Source organism: Tenrec ecaudatus, chromosome 2, assembly GCF_050624435.1.
Source record: "Tenrec ecaudatus isolate mTenEca1 chromosome 2, mTenEca1.hap1, whole genome shotgun sequence".
In the NCBI taxonomy this organism is placed as follows: domain Eukaryota; kingdom Metazoa; phylum Chordata; class Mammalia; order Afrosoricida; family Tenrecidae; genus Tenrec; species Tenrec ecaudatus.
Genome location: NC_134531.1, coordinates 114,971,337 through 114,994,582, shown reverse-complemented (window position 1 = coordinate 114,994,582; position 23,246 = coordinate 114,971,337). Strand labels below are relative to the sequence as shown.

General features: G+C 46.8%; 1 protein-coding gene across 1 annotated transcript in view; it reads left to right on the top strand.

Moving 5' to 3' along the window:
• Positions 1–23,246, top strand: part of MCC (MCC regulator of Wnt signaling pathway) — a 316,952-nt gene that overhangs the window by 242,408 nt on the left and 51,298 nt on the right. Inside the window, exons 7-9 of the mRNA XM_075541396.1 lie at positions 19,362–19,508; positions 20,476–20,565; positions 22,047–22,195. Coding sequence (XP_075397511.1) covers positions 19,362–19,508; positions 20,476–20,565; positions 22,047–22,195 — 386 coding nt within the window. The remainder of the gene's footprint in view (positions 1–19,361; positions 19,509–20,475; positions 20,566–22,046; positions 22,196–23,246) is intronic.

Here is a 23,246-nt window from a genome sequence, read left to right as displayed (position 1 = left end):
GGGTACCAAGGCCCATATTCTCTGGCCCTCTTTGAGGATTTTCGTTCCCCATTTTCCACCCACTTTGACCAGTACCTTCTAATGTACTCCTTTGGCTCTCTGGAAATATTGTTTGGAAGTGAGGAGGGCTGTGTTTCTGCCAGGTATAAAAAGCCCGGATCTGTTCTTTCCAAACCAACTCCTGTCTCCACCCAAGTAAAGTATTATATTTGTGAAGGGATTTCATCCTTCTGTGTTCATGAGACAACGTAATCAAAGTGGAATCACTGAATTCCGCTCAAGGCCCTTAAAATATGGAAGGACTCAGAACTCCTGGTTTTTGAAGGACGGCCAGTAGCTCCATGGTTAAGGCAAAGGTCAGGTAAGCTTCCCTCGTGCATCTGTGTCCTTGCGCTTCCCTCTCCCTCCCATCTTCCTCTTGAGCAGAAAGTGCACCACGGTCCTCTTGATGCAGGCTCGTGCAGGTGGTGGGAAACTGGGGAAGGAGGTGTGAGAGGAAGGAGAGAGGAAGGCAGAAAGAGAGTTAGTTCCTCATGCTTTGCCACTCCCTCAGGGCCAGTTTGCTCTGTCAACCTTTCAAAGTAACAATCCTGTTTTACACTCCTTGGGACCACTTTCACATTTGTGATCATGACAGCCAAGTGGAGCCTACAGCTGCGTCTGCCCACAGTCACTCCAATACACCGTAGATCCCTGAGGAGGCTGTCCAGGGCCGGCATGCTCAGCCAAGTGTGCAGGAAACACCGGTCAGGCAATTGTTTCATGAACCCACCAACTAGGGCCATTTGCAGAGCATCCTATTCTGGGACCCGAGATCCTCCCCCAGAGCCGTTAGCTCTGGGTCCATTGGTGCCGATTTCTTACCAGGATGCGAACAGCAGATCCGTGCACCTCAAGCCTTCCTGTGTTGTCTTCAAGGGCACCTTGATGAGTGGTCGTGCTTAAAGGAGTAGGAAAATGAGAATCAGAATGAAACTGAAGGGCATGCCTACAGCAGTCATCTGAAAGGTTGGCCATATGTTTTATTGTGTGCACCTTTCTACCAATTAATTCACTTTGGATATGTATTCACGGCTAGGCTGCCCACCCACCTGGGAAAGAAGATTTACAGTGTGGTACGGATGTGGCCAGAACACGATCCTGTCTTGGAGGCAGCCTTTTCTTTGTCTAGAATGTCTCCTGTTAAATGCTGTCAGAGCTCCGATCTCTCTGACGAAAAGGCACTCACCGTGGAGATGTCTCTGAAAGTGAGATTGCCGTGACTTTAGGCAGGTTAAAGGAAGATCCATCTGCGTTTAGGCTCAGATCGCTTACGGGCTTCTGTGACCAGTAGTCCCTTGGGATGCTCTTCCCACTTTGCCTCTCCCCTCCCTGAAGTTTTCCTGCCCAGGATGTCTGTCTATAGAAATTACAGAAACTGCATGCAGAATAAAGTTTTATATTTAAATCACTATGAATTTATCTTTGTGCTAATTTAGATTTACTGTGAATTTCTGTGTGTGTGTGTGTGTGTGTGTGTGTGTGTGTGTAAGTCTTTCAAATAGAAAACTCAAACCAACCCCAGTAGAACTGTCCCATAGCCTTCTATTCTAAGGCTGCGATGAATCTTTGTGAAAGCAGATTCCCAAAGCGTTCTCCGGGAAGCTGCTGGTGGGATCAAACCACTGACCTTTAGGTTAGCAGCCAAGCCAGGACTTTGCAAAAGTGGATCAGAAGAGCATAAATCAATCTCAAAATGATTATATGGGGGTAGGGGAAGGGTGGACATTCTTAGGTCAAGGGGGCACTTGAACTTTCTATCATGTTGCCATAAATGCATGTAATCATATAATTGTATTATTTCTAATCCTCTTATTTCTCATTGTAATTAGATTATTTCTATCCTCGAGTGTAGAAATGGAGTAGCTGCTAATCTGCACAGGATTGTTGGTCGCCATCTCACCAACCCTGACTCGTGGTGACCCTGTCAAACATGGGGCAGCGCACCACCTGTTCCTGGGCCAGCCTCACGGCCAGTCACAGCCTGGCCAAGGTGACCCAGAGAGCCTTCACTGGCTAATTTTCAGAAATGGTTCTTTAGTCTTTTCTTCTTAGTTTGTCATAGTTTGGAACATCTGCTGAACCCGGCTCAGCACCAGACCAACACAGAAACCACCCCGACAGAGCCGTGGTAGCTGAGCGTAAGGCTCATTGACCAGGAACTGAACTCAGGTTTCCTGCATCGAGGGTCAGATTGCTGCCACTGAGCCAAGGCTGAAGAATAGCAGAGGCTAGATCAAGACAGTGAAAGTATACGTTTTTTTTGTTTTGTTTATTTTTTGTACTCTGCCTTAATTTTCAAATTCAATAAAAATAAAGTCGGATTAGAGAGAGTGATCTGTATCACCCATTTTTAAAAACTATTTGCAACTTACCGTATCTTCTTTTCCTTATTACATGGGTATAGCACATTTATCATTCCATGGTGCCGTCACGGGAAGTACATGTGTGTAATTGCTGCCACAGTCTGTTTCCAGACATTGTTCTTTTGCATGGACTTCTTGGCAGCACCACCCTCTTACCCCCCCACACACACACTCCCCCCCACCATCACTCATTTTTGATGCTTTGGTATCTGTGTACAAGCATAGACCTCCCTTTTGTCCTTTATGGACCTTTGTTCATATCTTATTTGCATGTTTCTAGGAGTTTCTATTTATGATAAGAAACCAGATGCCATTATTAGTTAAGCTCAAATTTATAATAACTTTGCATAAACAAGCCCTGCCTCCCAGCCCCAGACTACCGCCAAAGGGGAAGCGGGCTAAGAGGAGAGGCGTCTGGGTCCAGTGGTTCCAGTAGGTGCTCTCTTCCAACCTCAATTAGCTGGGAGGTAGAGGGGGGGTGTCTCAGGTGTCTCTTCTTATATATGGCTGGGATATCAGTCAGGATTCCACTAGGTTACACCACAGAACAAATTACCATGCAGAATCTGAGTAGCATTGCCCACTGTCCTCTAGCTCTTTAATATTTCCTCCCCTTACTATTATGGATTTTTATGTGTTTTACCTCATTAATCATGTTAGATTTGCATATGTATGTTCATTTGGATGGGTACCATCATGCGGTACATGGAAGTCAAGATAGATAACCTGTCAGAAACAGTCACCAGAGCAACGGGTCCCTGGGAGCATGGGAAAGGGGAGGGGCAGATAGGAGCTGCTAGCCTTGGTGTCTCTAGTCATACAACCCCATTCCGTGGGACTGAACGCCAGAATTGTATGTGGCTGGATATATTGGTAAGATATGGGAGGGGGCTTTTATAGGAAAATAAATAAGGCTTCCTGGGGGGCCTGGGGGCTGGTTGCAGGACCAAGGGTTTGACTCTGGCTCCTGAGTACTTCCACTCACAGCCCATTGACTCCACCCAACGAGGGGCGCTGAGAAAGGGCGAAAACATGTGAGCGTCTGGTGAGCAGGCTGTATTTCTGACGCATCTGGCTTCCTGGCCTTGAGTCCACCACCAGATAGACTGCAATGGAGCACCGTAGAGAAACAGGCAGTTCTGCTATCCGTTCTGAGGTGCCTCTCCCCATGGTATCAGTCATTGGGCAGCTAAAGAACATATGCCCAAATGAGGAGCTGGTACCAAGGGCTCAGGTAGAAAGAAAATGTTTTGAGAATGATGATGGCAACAAATGTACAAATGTGCTTGACACAGTGGATTGTGATAAGAGCCGTATGAACCCCAGTAAAATGATTTTAAAAAGGACAACTGAGTCAATGAAGGAGGTGTAGGCTGTCTCAGTCACAGAAAAGGAGAGCTGGTGCCCATTTGCTCAAAGGACAGGCCTGAGAGCTCCGTTAGGGTCTCCAGTCCCCCTGTTGGTAGAGGCAGAGAAAGCCCCATAGCTGTTCTGCTGTCTTCTACTCCTGCTCTTATATTGGGCTGCATCCAAGAGGAAACTCTATCTGCTGTGAAGAGCCTCCCAGTACCTGGGTCACTAGAGCTGGAGAAGGGAGAACAGAGAGGCATGCTTGTCCTAGAATCCAGCAGGGGTTGGGGGGAGCTCCAGGGCAGCAGGCACTGCTGGCAGGGTGCAGAACCCCCACAGTGATCCAGTAAAGGAAGGCAGTCATTGCGCCCCTGTGGGAGTTACATACTCTCATGTCAAGTTGATCAATAGAGTGAAGGGGTGGAGTCTAGCCTGTCAAACAGGACACAGCCTGATGATGCCTCCTTGTGGATGTGGCCCTCTCATGAGGATTCTTGGAACTTCCTCTCTTTCTCCCTGGAGGAAAGCCACCCTCTCTCTCTGCCTTTGTCTTCCTGTGGAACAAGCCGTGCGGTAGAGACCTGTGGGGACAGCCCTGTGATGCCTCCACTGTCACTGGATCCACAAGAGTTTTCACCCACTTCCCTGTGATCTTCCTGCTTTGGACATCGGTGTAAGTGGCAACATGAGTCTGAAGAGGAATTTAAGGACTAGTACTGGACATGTGGGCTAATATTGGACTTAGGGACTTGATCTGGACTGGGCTGGGATGTTTTCGAAGTATACATTTTCTCTTTGATATAAAACTCTCTCTTAAGCATATAGGAATGTCCCTGGATTTGTTTCTCTAGTCAACCCAGACTAACAAAGGTCCCCTTAACCTGCTTACCAGGAGCTGAGATTTTTTTAAAGTTTGTTGATTTCCTTTTTAAGAACTTGTTAATGATATTAGTGGTATTAACATTCTTTTAGGAACCATGGTGTCTTAATGGATTATGAATTTGGCTTCTAACAGAAAGGTCAGCGGTTCAAAACCACCAGTTGCTCCTAAGATAGCAGCTGTCTTCTCTCTTAAAGGTTTGCAGCCTTGGGCCCCCTGGGGAGCACTTCTACTCTGCCCTGTCGGGTTGCTGTGAATTGGAATTGACTCGCTGGCAATGGTTGGGATTAACATTCTGTGAGCATTTTGCACACACACCCTTAGCCACTGACAGAGGACAAAGTGAGACTTTACTCAAGGCCTCCAAGACAGCGGTAGCACTAGCGTGTTTAGCGCATTAACATGTGGTGGGCAGTGCTGTGTGCCCCAGAATCCCGCAAGATGGCATGGTGCTACACTCATTTTACAGAGCAGAAAACCAAAACCATCCATAGTTTAGGAACCCTGCCCAAGTCTGTGCTGTTGCTAACAGTGAGTACCGCAATTTTAACTCTGACAGCCTTATCTGTAAGGAACCCTGGTGGCATCATGGTTTATGAGTTGGGCTGCAAACCACAAGGTCAGCGGTTTGAAATCAACCGCCCTCTGTTCCATGGGAGAAAGCTGAGGCTTTCTGCTCCCATGCAGAGTTACCGTCTCAGAAAACCCAAAAGGTGGCTGTGAGTCAGAATCAACGTGATGGCAGTGAGTGGCGAGTGGGCGCCTCCGTTGCTGCAGTGCCCGGGTGTGCAGTGGAACGACTTCACCGGGCTTTCAAGGCTGCGGCTTTCAGAATCAGTCCAGTTGGGAACTGTTGGCTCCACCCAGGGGCTTCCTACCTTATTGCAAGATCCAGTTCCGTTTGTCTCTTGTTTGGGCTCCTTCCCATTTTCTCCCACACAGACCAGACGTTAGGAAACATCCTATCATACAGTAGGATGGGTGTATTCCTTCCGATTCCTCACTCAAGTGTCCCGGCCTTCTAAGACTTCCCTAAGTAAAGGGGAGCTAAGCTTGTTGCAGAGAGAAGCAGCTATTTGTCCTGATGTTTCTCTTGACCGGTGTCTGACAACATCCTGTGAAGAAGAACACATTACACCTTCTCTCTGCAGTACGTCTGTTAAGTGAGACCAAGGCAGATAATCCCCCAGAACTATGATTCCTTCACCTCTTTCTTGGAAATACGACCCAGGTGCACAAAATGAGCTTTCTGCACATTAGCGACGTGAAACCGTGAGGTATCTTTTTCAGTTGTCGAGCCCCGTGTTGGCTTACCCATCCCTGACCTGCCTGCTCCTATGAGGACATCGGGCTGACTCTGATGGATGCTGCTAAGAAATTAGGAAGATGGCCAAAGCAGTTTTCCCCTGGTGCAGTCGTTTGGGTAATCAGACCCGGGTTCTGTAGCGGGCTGAAGAACAAAAGAGGAAACAATTCACTCTTCACATCTCCAGAGAGAGGAAAACGTGGTTGGCTTTGTTCTCCTTGTCCTGTTTTGTGGCCTCTTTCCCTTTGCTTTCAGCTTCTCAACATTGACACCAACTTTAAAACTCAAATGTTCTGAAACACCATGTACAGGGAATTGATAGGAATCAATATTCTATAAATAAGTTCTAATTTTTTAGGCCTCCCAGATAAGTCTTAAAAGATCTCTAGTTGTAAAACGGTTTTCTGCAAAGTAACTGCAAAGCCTGCACTTCTAGGAGGCTGTTCCCCCGGAGCTACGACTACATGAAGCTCCATAAGCAGGCTTCTCTGGCCCGGGGGTTCCTGCCCTGCTCCAGGTAGAAACTGTGCCCAGTGAAATTCTGCTTCACAGCCTCAGTGCCTGAAATTACAACTATCCAGTGAGGACTGCTACAGATCCTATGGAAACAGCCCCAGTCTTTTATAGCTAATAATATTTCTAAATCCATTGAGGACTCCAGTGTCACCTTTTGTCTTAGGCTACCTTCTCTAGAGAAGCAAAATTCAGTGAAGTGTGTGTAGTTTATACACACACTTGTACATATATAAACACATATGTATGTGTGTATATATTAGGTGATTTCAAAAAGTTCATGTTTTAAAAACAAAAAAAGATACCAAAAGTTTCCCACAAATTTTCGGAAAGCGCAGCACTGGGGCGGAGTTTAATGTACACGTGTGTCTCCAGACTCATGTAATTGTGAAGCCCGGCAAGATGGGTCAGGTGAGAACTGGCCTGGTATGTATGGGAACCCATGGGCTAGACAAGATTCTTCTGACTTAAAGTCCTTACAGGGGATACAAACCCACAATCAGCAGATTAAACAACAAACTGCTAAGCTCAAGGCCCAAGAGCAGTAGATTAGATTGTGGTGCATCAGCTGTTGCGTCTAGAGCCAGGGAACCTTGCGTGAGCTCCAGTGTAGTGGAAGATGTGGGCCACACCCCCAAGGAAGCTCTTCTTACATCAGCGTAAGGATGAGACTTGAGTAAAGGTAAGATCTGAGTCACACACCCTGGGTGATTCTGTGGCTTACTGTACTCTCCATAGTAACCCTGCCTTGGTAATACGTAGAGATTGAGAGGTACCACAAATAAAGTGGGGAGTGATTTCATAATATCACACAACAGAGGACGACCACACAATACTGGGAATCGTGACCTAGCCAAGTTGACAGATAACGTCAACCATCACAGTTGAACCTTTGTTAACTTGGCGCCCGTCCATAGCTTCATGGCTCCTCATCTCTTCATAAAGACAATTATCAAGTCATTACTTTCACCTATCATGATAAAACGAGCATGCATAGAGCCCACAATGAACGAGTCCCATTTATAGCTTAAATTTTAGAAGATAGGAAAATGGTTTTAAGTTTATGGAAAGATGTGATTTAAATATAATGGAATTTTCCCCATGAACTTTTGAACTTACACACAAAAATCTAAGAGGGTATGTACACAATATTATTATAAAAGCAGACATTTATTACACAAAATATCAAAATGTGAAGCTATTGTTTCTTGACATATTCTCCACCTAGGTCTATACACTTCTGAAGGTGACGTTTCCATCTCTAACCATTTCCCAAGTCAGTCCACATGCTGCAATTACACACACAAATGGCGGCTTTGGCATCTTCGAGGTACTCAAATTGTGTTTTTTTAAGTCATTCTTGGAGTTTGGGGTCAAAATAGGTGTGAAGGGGCAAAGCCAGATCTGTAAGATGGCTAGAATAGGGTTACCAATGTAACTCTCTGAGTACAACCTTGGTACCCTAAAAGTTTAAGCAGGTACATGGATATGAAATAAAATAATAGCTCAGTGCAATTTTTCTGCACTTATTTATCACACATGTAGTTTTTTTTAAAATTTCTACTTAAGCTCCTCCTACTGACCATATTGTGCCTTCTAAGAAAAATCTATGACAATTACTTCTTTAGAATCCCAAATAATTGCCATTACCTTCTTAGCTGACCTCTCTGCCTTGACTAGAATGGGCCCCGAAGATCTCCTCAGAAGCTACCATTTTGATTGGATTTTCATTGCACAAGGAAGGATGAATTAAAGATACATGGCATTGCATTCATTGTTAAAAAGAATACTTCGAGGCCTATCCTGAAGTACAACATGTCATAGCCCAAAATATGAATAGGGTAACATCCATATGCCTACAAGGAAGATCACGTGATACAACTAGTGTATAAATTTATGCACCAGCTACTAATGCTAAAGATAAAGATCTTGAAGATTTTTACCAACTTCTGCCATCTGCACTTCATGAAACGTGCAATCCAATCACATTGGTAATTAAATACTGATGATTGGAATGTGACATTTGAAAACAAAAAAGAGGAACCAAAAGTTGGAAAGTATACCCTTGATGAGAGAAATGACACTGGAGATAACGTGATAGTTTTGCAAGACTGAAGACTTAAATATAGTAAATGCCTCTTTCAACAACTGAAACAGTGACTACACATGTGCACCTGCTTGGATGGAATCCATAGGAATCAAATTGACTACATAGAATGAAAGAAACTCTAGAAACAGTATCTTCAATTAGAAGCAAGGTCGGGGGCTGACTGCAGAATAATCATCAATTGCTCATATGCAAATCCAAGTTGAAGCTGAAGAAAATTAAGTAAGTTCACAAGAGACAAGTCTGACCTTGAGAGTGTGCCTCACCTGCATTTAGAGAGCATCTCAAGATCATGTCTGACACACTGAGCACTAGTGAACAAAGACCAGACAGACTGGGAGATAAAAGCCAACACACCATACATGAAGAAAGGACGAAAACGGATATCAGAAAGGACACTGAAACTTGCTTGCTCTTAAACATAAGTAGCTAAAGCAAAAGAGAAATGATGACGTCAAAGAGCTGGCAGATTCCAAAGGGCAACTTGAAAAGACAATGTATGATGATTAAGTGTGCAGAGACCTGGAGTTTGAAAGGAGAAAACATACTCTTCATTGTGCAAGCTGAACGAACTAAAGAAAAAGAGAAATCAAGCCTTGAGCTGCTATATTGAAGGAACGATGATCAAATTATTGAATAAAGCAGGAGGTATGAAAGAAGATGGAAGGAATTCAGAGAGGTACCGCTATACCTAAAAGAATAGATCGTCCAATTCAGAAGGTAGCACATGATCAAGAACTGATGCTACCAAGGGGAGAAATGCAAAGCGCACTGAGGACATTGGTAAAACGCAAGGCTCGTGGAAGTGATGAGAAGGGAGAAACGCTGAGGACTTTGGAAAAGCACAGTCAAGATCCCCGTCTGAAGGAGAGGCCACCGAGACCGCTGCACCACGAGGAGCCGTGCAATGGCCACACAGAACTAGCAGACCGCACCCACAATTAAGTGGGTGTATTAGGGAAATTACTAGGCGAACAAAAGTCAGAATCAGCAGAGTAAGGATACAGTCATTGATTTCCTCAGCCAGCAGCCAGGTTGCAGACAGGGCTTTCCACTGCTGTTCGCTGAAGTTGTCTTCCAGATTCCATAGCAGAGATGGATGAGCACGTCGAATGCAGCGTCTGGTGGTTGAAACATTTCGATTACTGCTCATTCAGTTACAGTGGTGAGTTACACACCCCACGGCCTACCCCTTCTCTCAGCATTGAAGGTATCTCGCTGTCTAGATTGCTTTTAATATTATCCTATTTTCACATTTTTTGGTAAATTTGCCCTGATGTACGTCTTAGATATGCAATTAAATATTTTTGCAGTTAAATTTTTTATGCTTTTTAACTATTCCAATGATAAAAAGAAGTCTGGGCCATGCAGTGGTTAGATTGCTTGGCTGCAGACCAAAAAGTCAGTGCCTTTAGCCCATCAGCAATTTCTCGGGAGCAAGATGTGCGGTGTGCTTCCAAAAACAGTTGCACTCCTGGAAACCCCGTAGTGTGGTTCCACTCGGTCTTTTAGGGTCACTGTGAGTCAGAATCACCCCAGTCGCAGTGGGTTGCTTCCAGTCGTATCTAACTGCAGAACTACGGCCTCAATCTTGGAGACATAAAACGACAATTATAATCGGCATGGTTCTGAGATGAGGCTCAGTAGGACACTCATCACTAGTGGTCAGATGGGCTTTCAGGATCCCCTTGAAGGTTTCCTTATTTGTCTGGCTGGTGGTTGGGGTTAGCTGTCACAAATCCTACAGCATCCTTGCCCCAGGTTCTGGTCTTCTTCACAACGTGGTGACTACCTGTCAGGATGAGTGTCTCAAGAGAGAGCCAAACAAGACAGCAGTGCTTTCAGCCTCTGGCGTCACATGCCAACCCGACCTACAGGTGGAGAGTGCATGAAAGGAATTGTGGGTACATTTTAAAGCTGCCACACCTACTTAGCAAGGAATCTTCAGTCTCAGGTTTCAGTCTGGCTCTGGCTTCATGTGTTACTCCAGGTGGACTAGAGAAACAAATTCATAGACACTCATGTGTATAAGAAAGAGCTTTATATACAATAAAAATTGAATACTGAGAAAACATCCCAGTCCAGATCAAGTCCCTAAGTCTGATATTAACCCATATGTTTGATACCAATATATAAAGTCCTCTTCAGACTCACATAACACATGCAATGATGCTGAATGCAGGAAGATGACAGGCCAGTGGGTGGAAAGTCTTATGGATCCAGTGGCAATGTAAGTATCTCAGCACTGGTGTGGGTCTCCACATGGTTCCTCCAGCTCCAGGAGTATAGCATAGTTCCATGTGTCTTATTATCAAGAATACCAAGCAGAGAGTCTTTGTGTCCTGCCTCCAGCAAGCTGTTTATCTCTAGTACCTCCAAATGAGGTCATCAAGCAGCGACCTGATTGACAGGCTAAACTCCACCCTACACTCTTAATAGTCTCAAATTGGCACCAGATTATGTAACTATCACACTTACATCTGGAAAACTCATCTATTTTCTTTTTAAATACTCTTTTTTGTCATTTTCTGGAATCTCTTTCTCTAGAACTACCCCTACCTCCACCCAAACTCTCCCGCCTTTTCCCCTGAAACAGTTTTGTTTTTTGTCTTTTTAATAGTTTTATTGATATAAAGTTCATATAGCATACACTTTCATATTTTAATCACATTTCAAAAAGAGATGTATACACATCACCACCATCAGTTCTAGTGCTTCCTCCCCTCTCCCACATTCATTGTTTGCTCCCCAGTTCACGTCCCCTCCACCTCCCCTTCCCCAGTAAACCATTACATTCGTTATTGTCTCTGTACATCCACCTTTCTGTGCCTAATAAACTGGGAAACATAACAGAAACCATTTAAAAAAAGAAGCAAAGAAGAAAGATAGCAATAATATTAAGGTAAAAATAAAGAGTAAGAAAGGAAAAGCCACCGACAAGATGAAAAAAGCCAGGGGAAAAATGCCAGGTTCTGTCATGGAACAACTGAGAACTATTTAAGTCTAAAACAAATTCAGGTTGGGTCAAGAGAGAGGTTAACTGACCCAGTATCATACTATGTCCTGTAGTTTGACCTCTCGCCTGTGGCCAAGGGGATCTGCCAGGGCTTAATCCAACCAGATGCTCTGAGGATGGAGTTGGGCTCCGTCCGTAGCCTTGGACCGCCTCCAGAAGTGTGCGTGATGCGTGCTTTAAATCTTTCAAAGGCTCCTTTGTCGTCTCTCCACAGCCTCGCGTAGTCTGTGTCTCTAGCTCCGGGTTGATTTCCAAGCTAACATCGCTGAACTTGTTCTGGCTCACCGAGCCTCTCTCCTGCTGAGAGTCCAACGTGCATCGCGGTTAGATTTTGTTGTCTCCATGTTTTCTGCTTTTTCTCATCCACCTGTTCCTGTTTTATATCTATTTTTGTTTCATAATTTCTTAGTTATGCATATTGCTCTCTTTTTAATGAGGTCTCACTGTGATTTACTTGGAAGCGTGTTACCGATGGCGTCCATTGTCCTGGCTTCCCGGGCGCTCTCCCTTCCTGGCGTAGCTTGGTACGCTCTTATTTGGCGGCCGTCCACGTCTGGTAGCCTCCTGCTTATCCTCTCTCTCTGTCGTCCCCGGCTAACGTCCCCCGTGCTGTAGGAATTTTACGTTATGTATAAATTAGGCTTCTGAGGCAGTTGAGGATCTGGCAAAGAGCAGACCCATTTTCAAGTTTAACTTGTAAGTTTGGGGACCCACAGTGTGCAGATGGTCTGAATTTGAGTACCACATCCAAATGTGTCACAGGTCCCCCGCACAGTACTATGAACGTGCTTTTCGTCCCCTCTTCACAGAGAAATGGGGCAGGAAGGCACGAGGCTTTGTGCGGACGATTGGCTCCAGCAGTCCGACTGGCAGGGGCCATGCGTCCTGCCAGTAGCCTGTCCAGTGCTCTCTCCTCGCCTCCCTCGGCACCTCGACACTTTCCAGCTCCTGTTCTCTCTTGCTGTCTGCCTTTTAACCCTGGCAATGAATTTCTTGGTCATTGTTCCTTTCCATTCAGCATTTCTATGCATTTTTTTTAATAAGAGGAGCGCCTGTTTGTTTTCGCAGAGGCTGGGGATTTCCAGTCCTGGGTGCGGACAGTCAGTACTCCTGCTGTTTCCAGCCCTGCAAGGTACCTGCCAGGGCTCAATCTTAAAGCCCTGCCATTGTCCTTCTGGGCAGTTGGGACACCTCTCCTTGTGTGTATGTGTTATAGAACGTGACTTTTTCCATTCTGTTTCTTTCATTAGAACTATTTCTTTCATGTTGCTTGGCTTCGGTATTATTCCAAAATACCCCCAAATGCATCCCCCACCCCCGCCATTGTGATGGTTTTAATCCTTTTTTCATTCTTTACTGGTATTCTAATGAAGTCTCCAGAGTTTGAAGAAATCACCGCTCTCAGCCTACTATCTTAAATGAAAAGCGTTCGGTTAGTTCTCAGTGTTACTGTGTAGTTTTTTTTCCTGGGGGATGGGGTGACGGGAGCAGCAGTGAGCCTAAGTCAGCTCCCTTTCTCATTACTGACAGCTGACATGTTCTCCTTCACTGCTGGCAGACATCGCCAAGTCTTTTCTCTTAAAGGAAACAGAGACCATCAGCTGGAAAGCCCTCTGTTTCTATCCTCCCTTTCGGATCTGGAAAATCAGCTGCTTATTGCTCATCATGACTTCCTGTCCATCCCTCCCAGGACAAAAGGTGCCTTCTGCTTCCTACATTCTGACTGTCTTTTGACCTTGGCCTTCACCTTTCTCTAGCCATACGTAGTCCCATGTTTACCACTGAACCCCCTCCATGGTCAGCCTTTCCCATATCCAAAATGCCCAAATCAGCATATGCAGTCCCAATCTCTTCCCCTCAGATTTGTGGTAATTGCTGACTAGACATTCCCACTTACATGCCTAAGAGTGCCCTCAAATTTAACACACCTCAAAGCTAGCATCTCCATTTTCTCCCTGAAGAGCAACATGATTCCCCCCAGTCATCTCAGCCACAAATGTAGTGTTGTGTCCTGTTTTATATATAATTATAGATCTGCACTGCCCAATATAATAGCTATTAATCACATGCAAATCAATTTGTTGGGTACCGTAAGCAGGTGGCCATTGTCCACAGGTGACTAGAGATTCCGACATTGGACAGTGTAGCAGGAGGACAGTGCTGGTCCTTACCCACCTCACTGCTTTGGGATCTACCTCATCCTTGCCCGACTGTCAGTGCAGCTCTGGGAGCATCTCCTTTCTCATTCTCACTGCAGGCCATTTTGTTCTCTAATCATACATTGTCTAATTAATCAACTTTTTTTTTTCCATGAAACCCTTTCCCCGCCTTTGGGAGTCAATAAAGTGTACCTGAGAGAAGCAGGCTGGTCATTGTAATGTCATTTCCCTACTTCAAACCCTCCTTGGCTTCCTCCCCATTGCATTGTTCTCTTTTGCTTCTTCAACAGCAAGTCGTTTGTTTGTGTGTTTTCAAATACTTTCATTGGGGCCTCTTACATCTGTTATCACATCCGTACATTCATCCAGTGTGTCCAGCACATTTGTACATATGCCACCATCATCATTTTCCAAGCATTCTCTTCCCACTTGAGCCCCTGATATCAGCTCCCCATTTCTTCCCCCTCTGTCCTCCTCCCTCCTTCACGAACCCTTGATAAGTTATAGATTATTATTTTCATGTCTTACATCGTCCTCTATCACACCCACTTTACTGTTATTCATCCCTCTGGGAGGGGGTTCTAGATTGATCCTTGTGATCTAATCCCCTTTCTCCCCCCACCCTCCCCTAATCCTCCTGGCATCTCTATTCTCATTGTTGACCCTGAGGGGTTTATCTCTCCTGGATTCCCTGTGTTGCAGGCTCTTATCTGTAGCAGTGTGCATGTTCTGGTCTAATCTGATTTGTAAGGTAGAATTGAGGTCATGATACTGGGGGAGCAGAAGCACCAAAGAGCTAGAGGAAAGTTGTGTGTTTCATCGATGCTACACTGCACCCTGACTGGCTCATGGGGATGTCCAATTGTCTACAGATGGGCTTTGGGTTTCCACTCCATGCCTCCTCTCCCCCACATTGGGTATGATTTTGTTCTGGCTCTTAAATACCTTATACCTGATCCCATTAACACCTCATGAGCACACAGGCTGGTGTACTTCTTCCATGTGGGCTTTGTTGCTTCGCATCTATATGTCTGCTGGTTTATCTTCAAACTTTTAAGACCCCAGACCCTATATCTTTTGATAGCTGGGCACCATCAGCTTTCTTCACCACATTTGCTTATGCGCCCATTCTATCTTCAGCGATCATGTCGGGAAGGTGAGCATCATAGAATGCCAGATTGTTAGAACAAAGTGTTCTCCAGCAAGTAGTTTTTAAGACTGAATTCCAGCATTTCCTACTCTAGACCTACAGAGATGTTTCTTACTCCTCTGTTACACACTCCGTTCTTGGCACCCATTTCAGAGCATGCTTCACATTGCAAAGATTGGTGACATGAAATCCCTGGTAGACATACAACTTACCTTCACCTTCTATCAGGATTCCAATCTATACAATGGGATAGCTTCTCCCCTGTGCACCTAGATAGGTGTTGATGATCTACTAATTTTGAAAAAAAATGGGCAAATTGCTTATAAAAGTATTTCTCAGGTTGGAAAGGCTATGGAGGAAGATGAATGATTTTCCCACAACTCTCAATCCTTGGTGATACAGTGATTATGAGTTGGGCTGTGATCGCCAAGGTCAGCAGATTGAAACCACCAGCCACATTGTGGAAGAAAGAGGGCACTTTCTACTAGCATCAACAGTTACAGTCTCAGAAACTCACGGGGGCGGGGGCAAATTCTACCCTGCCCTTTAGGGTCAGCATGGACTTGGTGGCAGTAAGATTGGTTTTGATTTTATCTATCTCTGCCTTCAGTTAGCCATGATTCTGGTTATTCTGACTCCAAAATATTTATTTTGCAAAAAGGAATCGATTTCCTTTCATAAAAGTACCTGATTAAAAACATGGATGAAAGTAAAAGGGAAGACTGTGATAGCAGTGGGTCTCCCTCTCCCAAGCCTTGTTGTTGTTGCCATTGTGTTGACTCCACCTCCTGCAGCCCCATGTGCTATAGCATGAGATGCTGCTGGCTGGTCTTGTGCCTTCCTCATGATCAATGATTCTCAACTTTCTTAATACCACGGCCCTTTAATACAGTTCCTCATGTTGTGGTGAACCCCCCAGCCATAAAATTATTTTCTTGGCTACTGTTATAGATTGGGTTACCCCTGTTAAAGGGCCATTTGACCCCCAAAGGGGTAGCAACCGACAGTGTTGAGAACCGCTGCTCAAGATAGTTGGCAGGCACAAGACGAGTCCATTGTTGCAGACTTTACGATGTGCCTTCCAACCTAGGCGGGGACCATCTGTCAGCACTACAGCAGACAAGATTCTGCTGCGATCCAGTGGGCTTTCATTGGCTAATCTTTGGAAGCAGACCCGGGACTTTCTTCCTCACCAGGCTTCGTTTGTAAGCTCTTTCAAAAGCCACTGATCAGAGGTGGTTGGGCTCCTATTTGAAATATCGGTATCAGAGCTTTACCCAGCATCGTATTAGCATGCAAGCAACAGACTATGACAAACCCAAAGCTCCAGCAACAAATTGGTTAGAGCCTTCATTTTGGTGCACTGATTCTTTCAAATTCAAATAGCGTCTCCTCGTCCAAAACCAAGAGGGTGGGGGGAAGTGCGTTTGCTTCACCCAGCTGTCTCTCTCTTTATATGACAGGTTAACAACACACTCATCAGCTGGATTTTTCCCTCCACTGGCTAACAATCATCATTAAATAATAAAGCATAGCCCAAAATAAGCATGTTTATCATCCTTTCATTTTCAAAGACATTCTCTGGGTCCAAAGATTTTGTAATGAGCGTGGATATCTTGATTTAGAAATTATTTTAAGCACGCACATGTGCGTGTATGTTTGGCTATGTGTGGCTCTTTGGAACATGATTGGAAACAATCATCTCTGTAGTAGTAATGATATTGTATTTTTGGATATCATCCAAAATTTCCACAATGATCATGCTTCACCTTTGAGATTTGAAGAAGAAACTTTAAAAGCATGTGTAGTTTTTTGTGAAGATTTTGTAAGATTACCTGAGATGATGGATGCTTTCTTAAAAAGCAAGATGAGTGGACTAATCGGGATTTTAGAAACAAACCATTAATTTTTTCACATACAAATCAGGTACTACTTAGGCTTCTGGGTGATCTTGTTAGCATCGTTAATTTTTTAGGGCATTCTCAAAATTGTTTGAAGTAAAAAGCTGAAATCCCTGCTGGATACCAAGGAGCTGTCCCTTTCAGGCCCTGTGGTCCTTGTGACAGGAGGCTGGCTTGAGGGGAAGCGGGGTCCTCTCTTGTCCCTCTGCCAGGAGCACGCCCCGAGCCTCCTCCAGACTGCCCATCATCAGCTTTGTCAGGGTTGATTCCAGATGGGGCCCCATCATATCTCACCAGCAAGACCATTTGGCTTTGACAAGCATGTGTTTTCCTTGTCCTTAAACTACTTCGAGGTCAGTGCTGTGCCCGGTGAGTTGTGAAGACAACACACATTGCTATCACCCCACAGTGGCTGACTGGCAGCCGTGGCTGAGCAGGAGCCCTTTTATTCATTTCTTTCCGGCGTTTCACTATGGAATGCCTTGTGCTCTGGGGGGATTTTCCTATTTTAGCTTCTAATAGGTGGGTGAATTATTGAAGTTTCAATTACTTTGGGATCCCAAGTTAGCAGGATGGAGACATCCAAGGTACTCATGTAAAAAGCTTCCCGGTGGCTGTTGGAGAGTAGCCCCGTGCGCCTGGTCTCTGCCTTGCCTAGCAGGGCATTGGTGGCAGGGCTGAGGCAGGGGTGCGGCTCTGTTCTTCTGGGCTGTCTGTGTAGTACTACTGACAGTGCGGCCCCTGGATCAGCAGCAGCAATGTCACATAGGAACCTGTGAGCTTGGGCAATTCTCAGCCCTCAGCCCAGAACTACTAAGTCAGAATCTGTAGGGAGAGGGACCTGTATTTTGCTTTCACACCTGCGTGCGCACACACAGACACACACATGGTGCTGGCGCATCTTGATATTTGCAAAGCCTCCCTTAGATGCATGGAGCCTATTGACAGAGGCCCTCTAGTCAGTAGTTGGATTTCCTTTGAAGGCCATCAAACAATAGAACTGTCATCAAGCCCAAGTATGTCAAGCTCCCGTCACTTATTTTGACACTCCTGTCCTTGGAAACCACTGATCTCTAACCATAGAGAAGCAGAGTTTGCACATTTGGATTCTGTGCAGGTAAATGTGTGTGCATTGATGTGAGGGAACAGTGTTTCTTCCTTAAGCAGAAAGCTGGCTAGACATTCCACCGCACTATCCTGGGCCCTAGTCTATCTTGACGTCTCTCGGGGGAACGCTGTGTATGCCTCCGACTCTTCATCTTAGCTAGTGCTCGCACGCAGTGCAGGTAACTCTTGGAAGCCATGCAGACTGAATAACTTGCAGGTCTTCCAACACAGGATGTCATCATGGTGCCCGTGCCTTGTTCAGCAGTTTCTTTCTCCTTCACCCAGGTCAGGCCACCGAGCAGGCCAGCCCTCCCTCGTTGGTTGTAGCTCCACACACCGTCAGGGCGCAGGACTCCATGGCCTTAGGTGAAATGACATTCTCCCATTATCTGCTTCCTATGGATCCCTTCCATGGGAGAAAGATGAGGCGTTCTCTCCCATAAAAAGTCAGTTTTGGGAGCTGTTGGCAACATTCAATCCAAGAGTTTAAGAAGAAAGAACCTGTTTTGAAACTAATGGTGGCAGCAAGAGTACAATTATGCTTGATCTAATTGGACTATGGATTTTTATGATATCTATAAGAACTCCCAATAAAATGATGTAAAACAAAACAAAAGGCAGTTTGGGAAATCCACAAGGGCAGTTCTACCCTGTCCTATAGGATCACTATGAGTCAGAATCAACTCACTGGCATTGAGTTTAGAGATTGGAAGGAGCCAAGGTGGCATTGTGGGTTAGGAATTTAGTGGTGTACCTCAAGGCTGGCAGTTCAAACCCATCAGCCGCTCTAAGGGAAAAACATATGGCTCTCTGCTTCCCTAGGAAACCCTGGGGGCCTACTGGTGACCCATTGGGAAACCACCAGCTGCTCCTGGTAGGAACATGAGGCTTTCTGCTCCCATGAAGGGTGGCAGTCTCAGAAACCCACAGGGCAGTTCTACCCTGTCCTATAGGGTCGCTACGCGTCAGCATGGACTCTGTGACAGTGAGGTTGGAGTTTTGGTTTGGGTCTGCTCCATAAAGACTTACAACCTCAGACACCCTGTGTAGGGTCCCTTTGAGTTGGAGTCAACTCGATGGCAGTGGGTGGGCGTGTTTGGTGCAGCACGCTCTGCAGGTATTGGTAGCGCTCGTGTGCACTTGTGCAGACATGATTCATCTTATTCTGCCTCTGAGCTCCAAGTCCCATTGAGTGGAGGTTCCCTCTGGGATCCCTCTCTCTGAAGACACATAGGGCTGAGTGGATCCTCACAGGTAGTTTGCTGACGGCCGCCAGTGGCTTAGATAGCATGTTCCCCTCGGACTTGCAAAGCACAAGGCGTGATCACTCTCAGGTCTACCTAAGAATAAAGGGACTTAGTAGATTCTCAGTGGGAGTAAATAAAGGCCTTAACGTCCCTCCATCTGGCTCCTTTTCTCTTCTGCCAGGGAAACTGCCAGCTGTGCTTAAACTCAGTATAATTTCAGGTTCGAGAGCTTCAGACTCGACTCCAGAGCGTGCAAGCTACAGGTCCCTCCAGCCCTGGTCGCCTCCCTTCTGCCAACCGCCCAATTAACCCCAGCACCGGGGAGCTGAGCACCAGCAGCAGCAGCAATGACGTGCCCATCGCCAAGGTGAGCGGCTGTGGACGCGCAGGAACGCTTCCCGTTATCTGGAAGCACCAGGCTCCACCAAGCACAGAGGCTGTGCAGGCACGCGATGAGCTCAGCTGGGCCCTGGGGGGCTTCCCCAGGGTCTAGTACAGGGCTCCTACCCTGGAGCTGCAGGCAAAGATAACCCACTAATAGTTTTAAGTGTCTCTCAGCTGCAACCTGGGCGCCAGCTCTCGTTAATCAGCCGGCTGGAGAATGTCACAGCTGACGAGTCACTGGAAAGTGAGATGTTTTGTCAGGGTGGGTGGAGAGCTGCTCTCAAAGCCTGGGGGTGGGGGTGGGACTCTGAGTAATGAACCCGTGATTTCCCCACTCAAGAGACGGACTGCTCTGTCAGCAGAAAGCGCGGATTGGGGTGGGCAGGCTGTGAGGGTCGGTACCACCGTGCTCCACAGCGCCTCAGCTCCTAGACTGACAGCGTCTGCCATGACACACTGTTCACATGATGTTGTGTCCTCTTGCCCAGGTAGCCTTACTAGTCATTACAGTAAGACTGAGCCTGAACTATCAAGGTCAGTAAGTTAGGTGAACTAGTGGTTCTCGACCAGGGACGATTTTATCCTCCCCCCTGCCCCCCGAGGGAGGGAGATGTCTGAAGCCTCCTCTGTTGCTTACAGCTGTGGATGGATGGCCCCCAGCACCTAGTGGGAAGAGGCCAGGGAGGCTGCCAAGTGGCCTCCAGTGCGCAGCGCGTCCCCCACAGCAAGTGACCACCGTGTTCACAATGTCCCTAGTCCTCAGCCTGAGGAACCTTGTGTTATGCGGATGGTAGAAAAGGTAGGCAAGTGAGTGTTGGGCAGAAGCGGATTCATCCGCGTCGTGGGCACAGTTACCAGTAGCCATGTAGACACATAGCCTGAACCGTGTACCTGCGATGGGTGTGTAGGGTTTTTTTATGTGTAATTTTTGTCTTGTCTTGATTTCTAAGATCGCCGAGAGAGTGAAGCTATCAAAGACGAGGTCTGAATCGTCCTCCTCCGATCGGCCAGTCCTGGGCTCAGAAATCAGTAGCATAGGGGTGAGTGTTCTCGCGAAGCAAGGAAGTGGCCAGTCGGGAAACCCAGACAGTGACTTATGGATGATGGAAGGATGCCCAAAGCTCACGTCCAGTCAGCCAGTTGATTACTGTGATAAATCATCCTTGACGTTCTTCGGACGGCTCAGATTAAAACGAATAGTTGCTTCCACCTATGGTGGATGGCTTCCTTGGCTTTAAGAGAATTTTTTTCTCTTCTTATACTGGAAACTATTCAGCCAAAATGATTGGAGGTCTGGTCCCTGGTGATGTCAATGGAAGCCTTGATGTTTCTGTTTGACATCACCCTGCTACCCCAGAGACTGAGTCCCGAGCTCTCACAGAACGTTACCTTCTGCACATCCCCCTCAAAAGGGAATGTGCTTCTGCGGCAAGGATGAAGCCTGCCTCTGAAGTCTAGTTTGTATTCCCCATGTTACAAAAGACTGGAAGCTTGCAGCTCGTACCAAAACTTTCCTTTGCAGAGTCTGTGAGCCTTGCAACTTTCTGAGAGCCAGTGGGGGGTGCAAGGGGAGCAGTTCCGGTTCCCTCAGGAGGCTTTTTAGGATTGAGTAAGTCAGCTGAGAGAGCCAGCTCTCTGATCCTCAGGGAAGGACAGAGAAGCCCGCGTGATTTAGAAGTTTGCATTGAGCAAAAATCTCAGGCAAAAAACCTCCAGTGTGTGAAAGGAAAGGAGCCAGCCATTGTCTCGGGCTGCAGTAATGGGAGAGAGTGGCCGGGGGTAGGCGAAGGCAGGGGAGTCCAGACTGCCAACATTTGTTGTTGTTAGCTGTTGACAAGTTGGAGCCCTACCCTTGGCAATTCGAGGTAGAAAGGGGTCGCTGTGATACTTGGGGTTTTCCTTGACTGATTTTCACAAGAAGCTGTTGGCTTTTCTTCATCGCCCATCATAGTCTGAAAGCGCCATTGCACCCGCACAGCGATGGTAGCTGTGTGTCATAAGGTGCACTGGCCGGGAATCAAACCTGGGACTTCTACATGGAAGGCGAGGATTTCACCCTGACCCAGCAGAGCCCGCCCCTCATTTAAGTTACTGGTGGTTAATTCCCTTGTTCAGGGAGGCTTCCCTCCTTACTGCTTCATTTTGGTTTCTCTATGTTCACCTGGCTCTCCCACCTAGAAGGCGGGGGATTCTGTCACTGAAGCATCGTCACCCCATCCAAAGTTTTAGGGACGAAGAGACACATGGTCTCTTCTGTCCTGCAGCCCAGCAGCACATGTGTGAGGGCGCAGCCGTACTTCAAGCCTGTTATGTACGGTTTTCACGGTAGTTCGTTTCTTACACTAGAACTAAACAGTTAAATACTTCTGAATACAAACTGAGAAGGATTAAACACCTCCCAGTGCCTGACCTCATGGTTTTAAACTGTGTTGCATGTAGAGCATGCCGGGAAGCCAGGAATCGGAATCCTGATGCGTCCGGCTGTGTGCCAGAGGGCCTCACTCCACGCTTGCCCACACAGGTATCGAGCAGCGTGGCCGAACATCTGGCTCACTCCCTTCAGGACTGCTCCAACATCCAGGAGATCTTCCAAACGCTCTACTCCCACGGATCTGCCATCTCTGAAAGCAAAATTCGAGAGTTCGAGGTGGAAACGGAGCGGCTGAACAGGTAGGCAGCAGTCTTATGATCCAGGCGGGTCGGGGTGAGGAGAGTGATGAGAGCTTCTCCTGGCTCCCTCTGTTTTGTCATTTTCGTCGTGGGGCTGAAAGGGCCCTGGGCTTAGACTCAGGACTTGGGGGTCAAGGCTCAGTTCCACCCATTTTAGTTCAGAGCTGGCCTGTAACCTTTCTGAGTCTAAAATGGAAATAATCACCCTGCCCTACTCAGGAGGAGCTCTGGGGCGTGACGGGTTATCGTAAGGCTGCTGTAACTGCAAGGTCAGCAGTTCGAATTCACCAGCTGGTGTGCAGGAGAAAGAGGAAGCGCTTTACTCCCATACAGAAGGTAGTCTTGGAAACCCACCCTGTCCTGCCCTCCTAGAGGGTCGCTGTGGGTCAGAGCTGACGATGACAGTGAGTTTGTGGTTTTTCTAAGGGACCAAGAAGGTGGGGGCATGTGCTGGCTTGGTCGTGAGAGGGAAGGAATCACACGATCATAGAAAAGGAAAGACCTGTGAGGACAAAATAAACAGAAAGATGTGGGTCCGAGAGAGGATGGAGGGAAAGAGGCAGGAGAAGCACAGTCGAGGTCGACTCGATGGCAGGGAGTGTGAGTTTTGGGTGCCTCGCCTAAGACAAAGGTTCTTGTGAGGATGAACTAAGAAATAAAAAGCCTTCTATTCAGTATTTAGCAGTGACTGTATCACCAGCTCCCCCCGACTCCCCACCCCTACCCCCCCACCCCCCACACACCTCCTTTCTCATCTCCCTGTGCTAGCGTGGGCGCCGTGGACTTCACTCACAGGCACTGACCGAGCGCCTCCTGTTGCCTCTGTGTGGTCAGTGTCGGGATCAGCAGAGGGCTGCTTTCTGCACCTGAAACGCAGCCTGCCGTGACTGTGCTTGCTGCAAACCACAGTCAGACTAGAGCCTTCATTTGACACACAGGAGACGACATCCAGGCAAAGCTCAGTTCATTTTTAGATTCTTAACTTAAGAACGAGGGGCCCCACCTTTGCATTTTGCATCGGGCTTCCCGTGGTACGTACCACAGGTCTGCA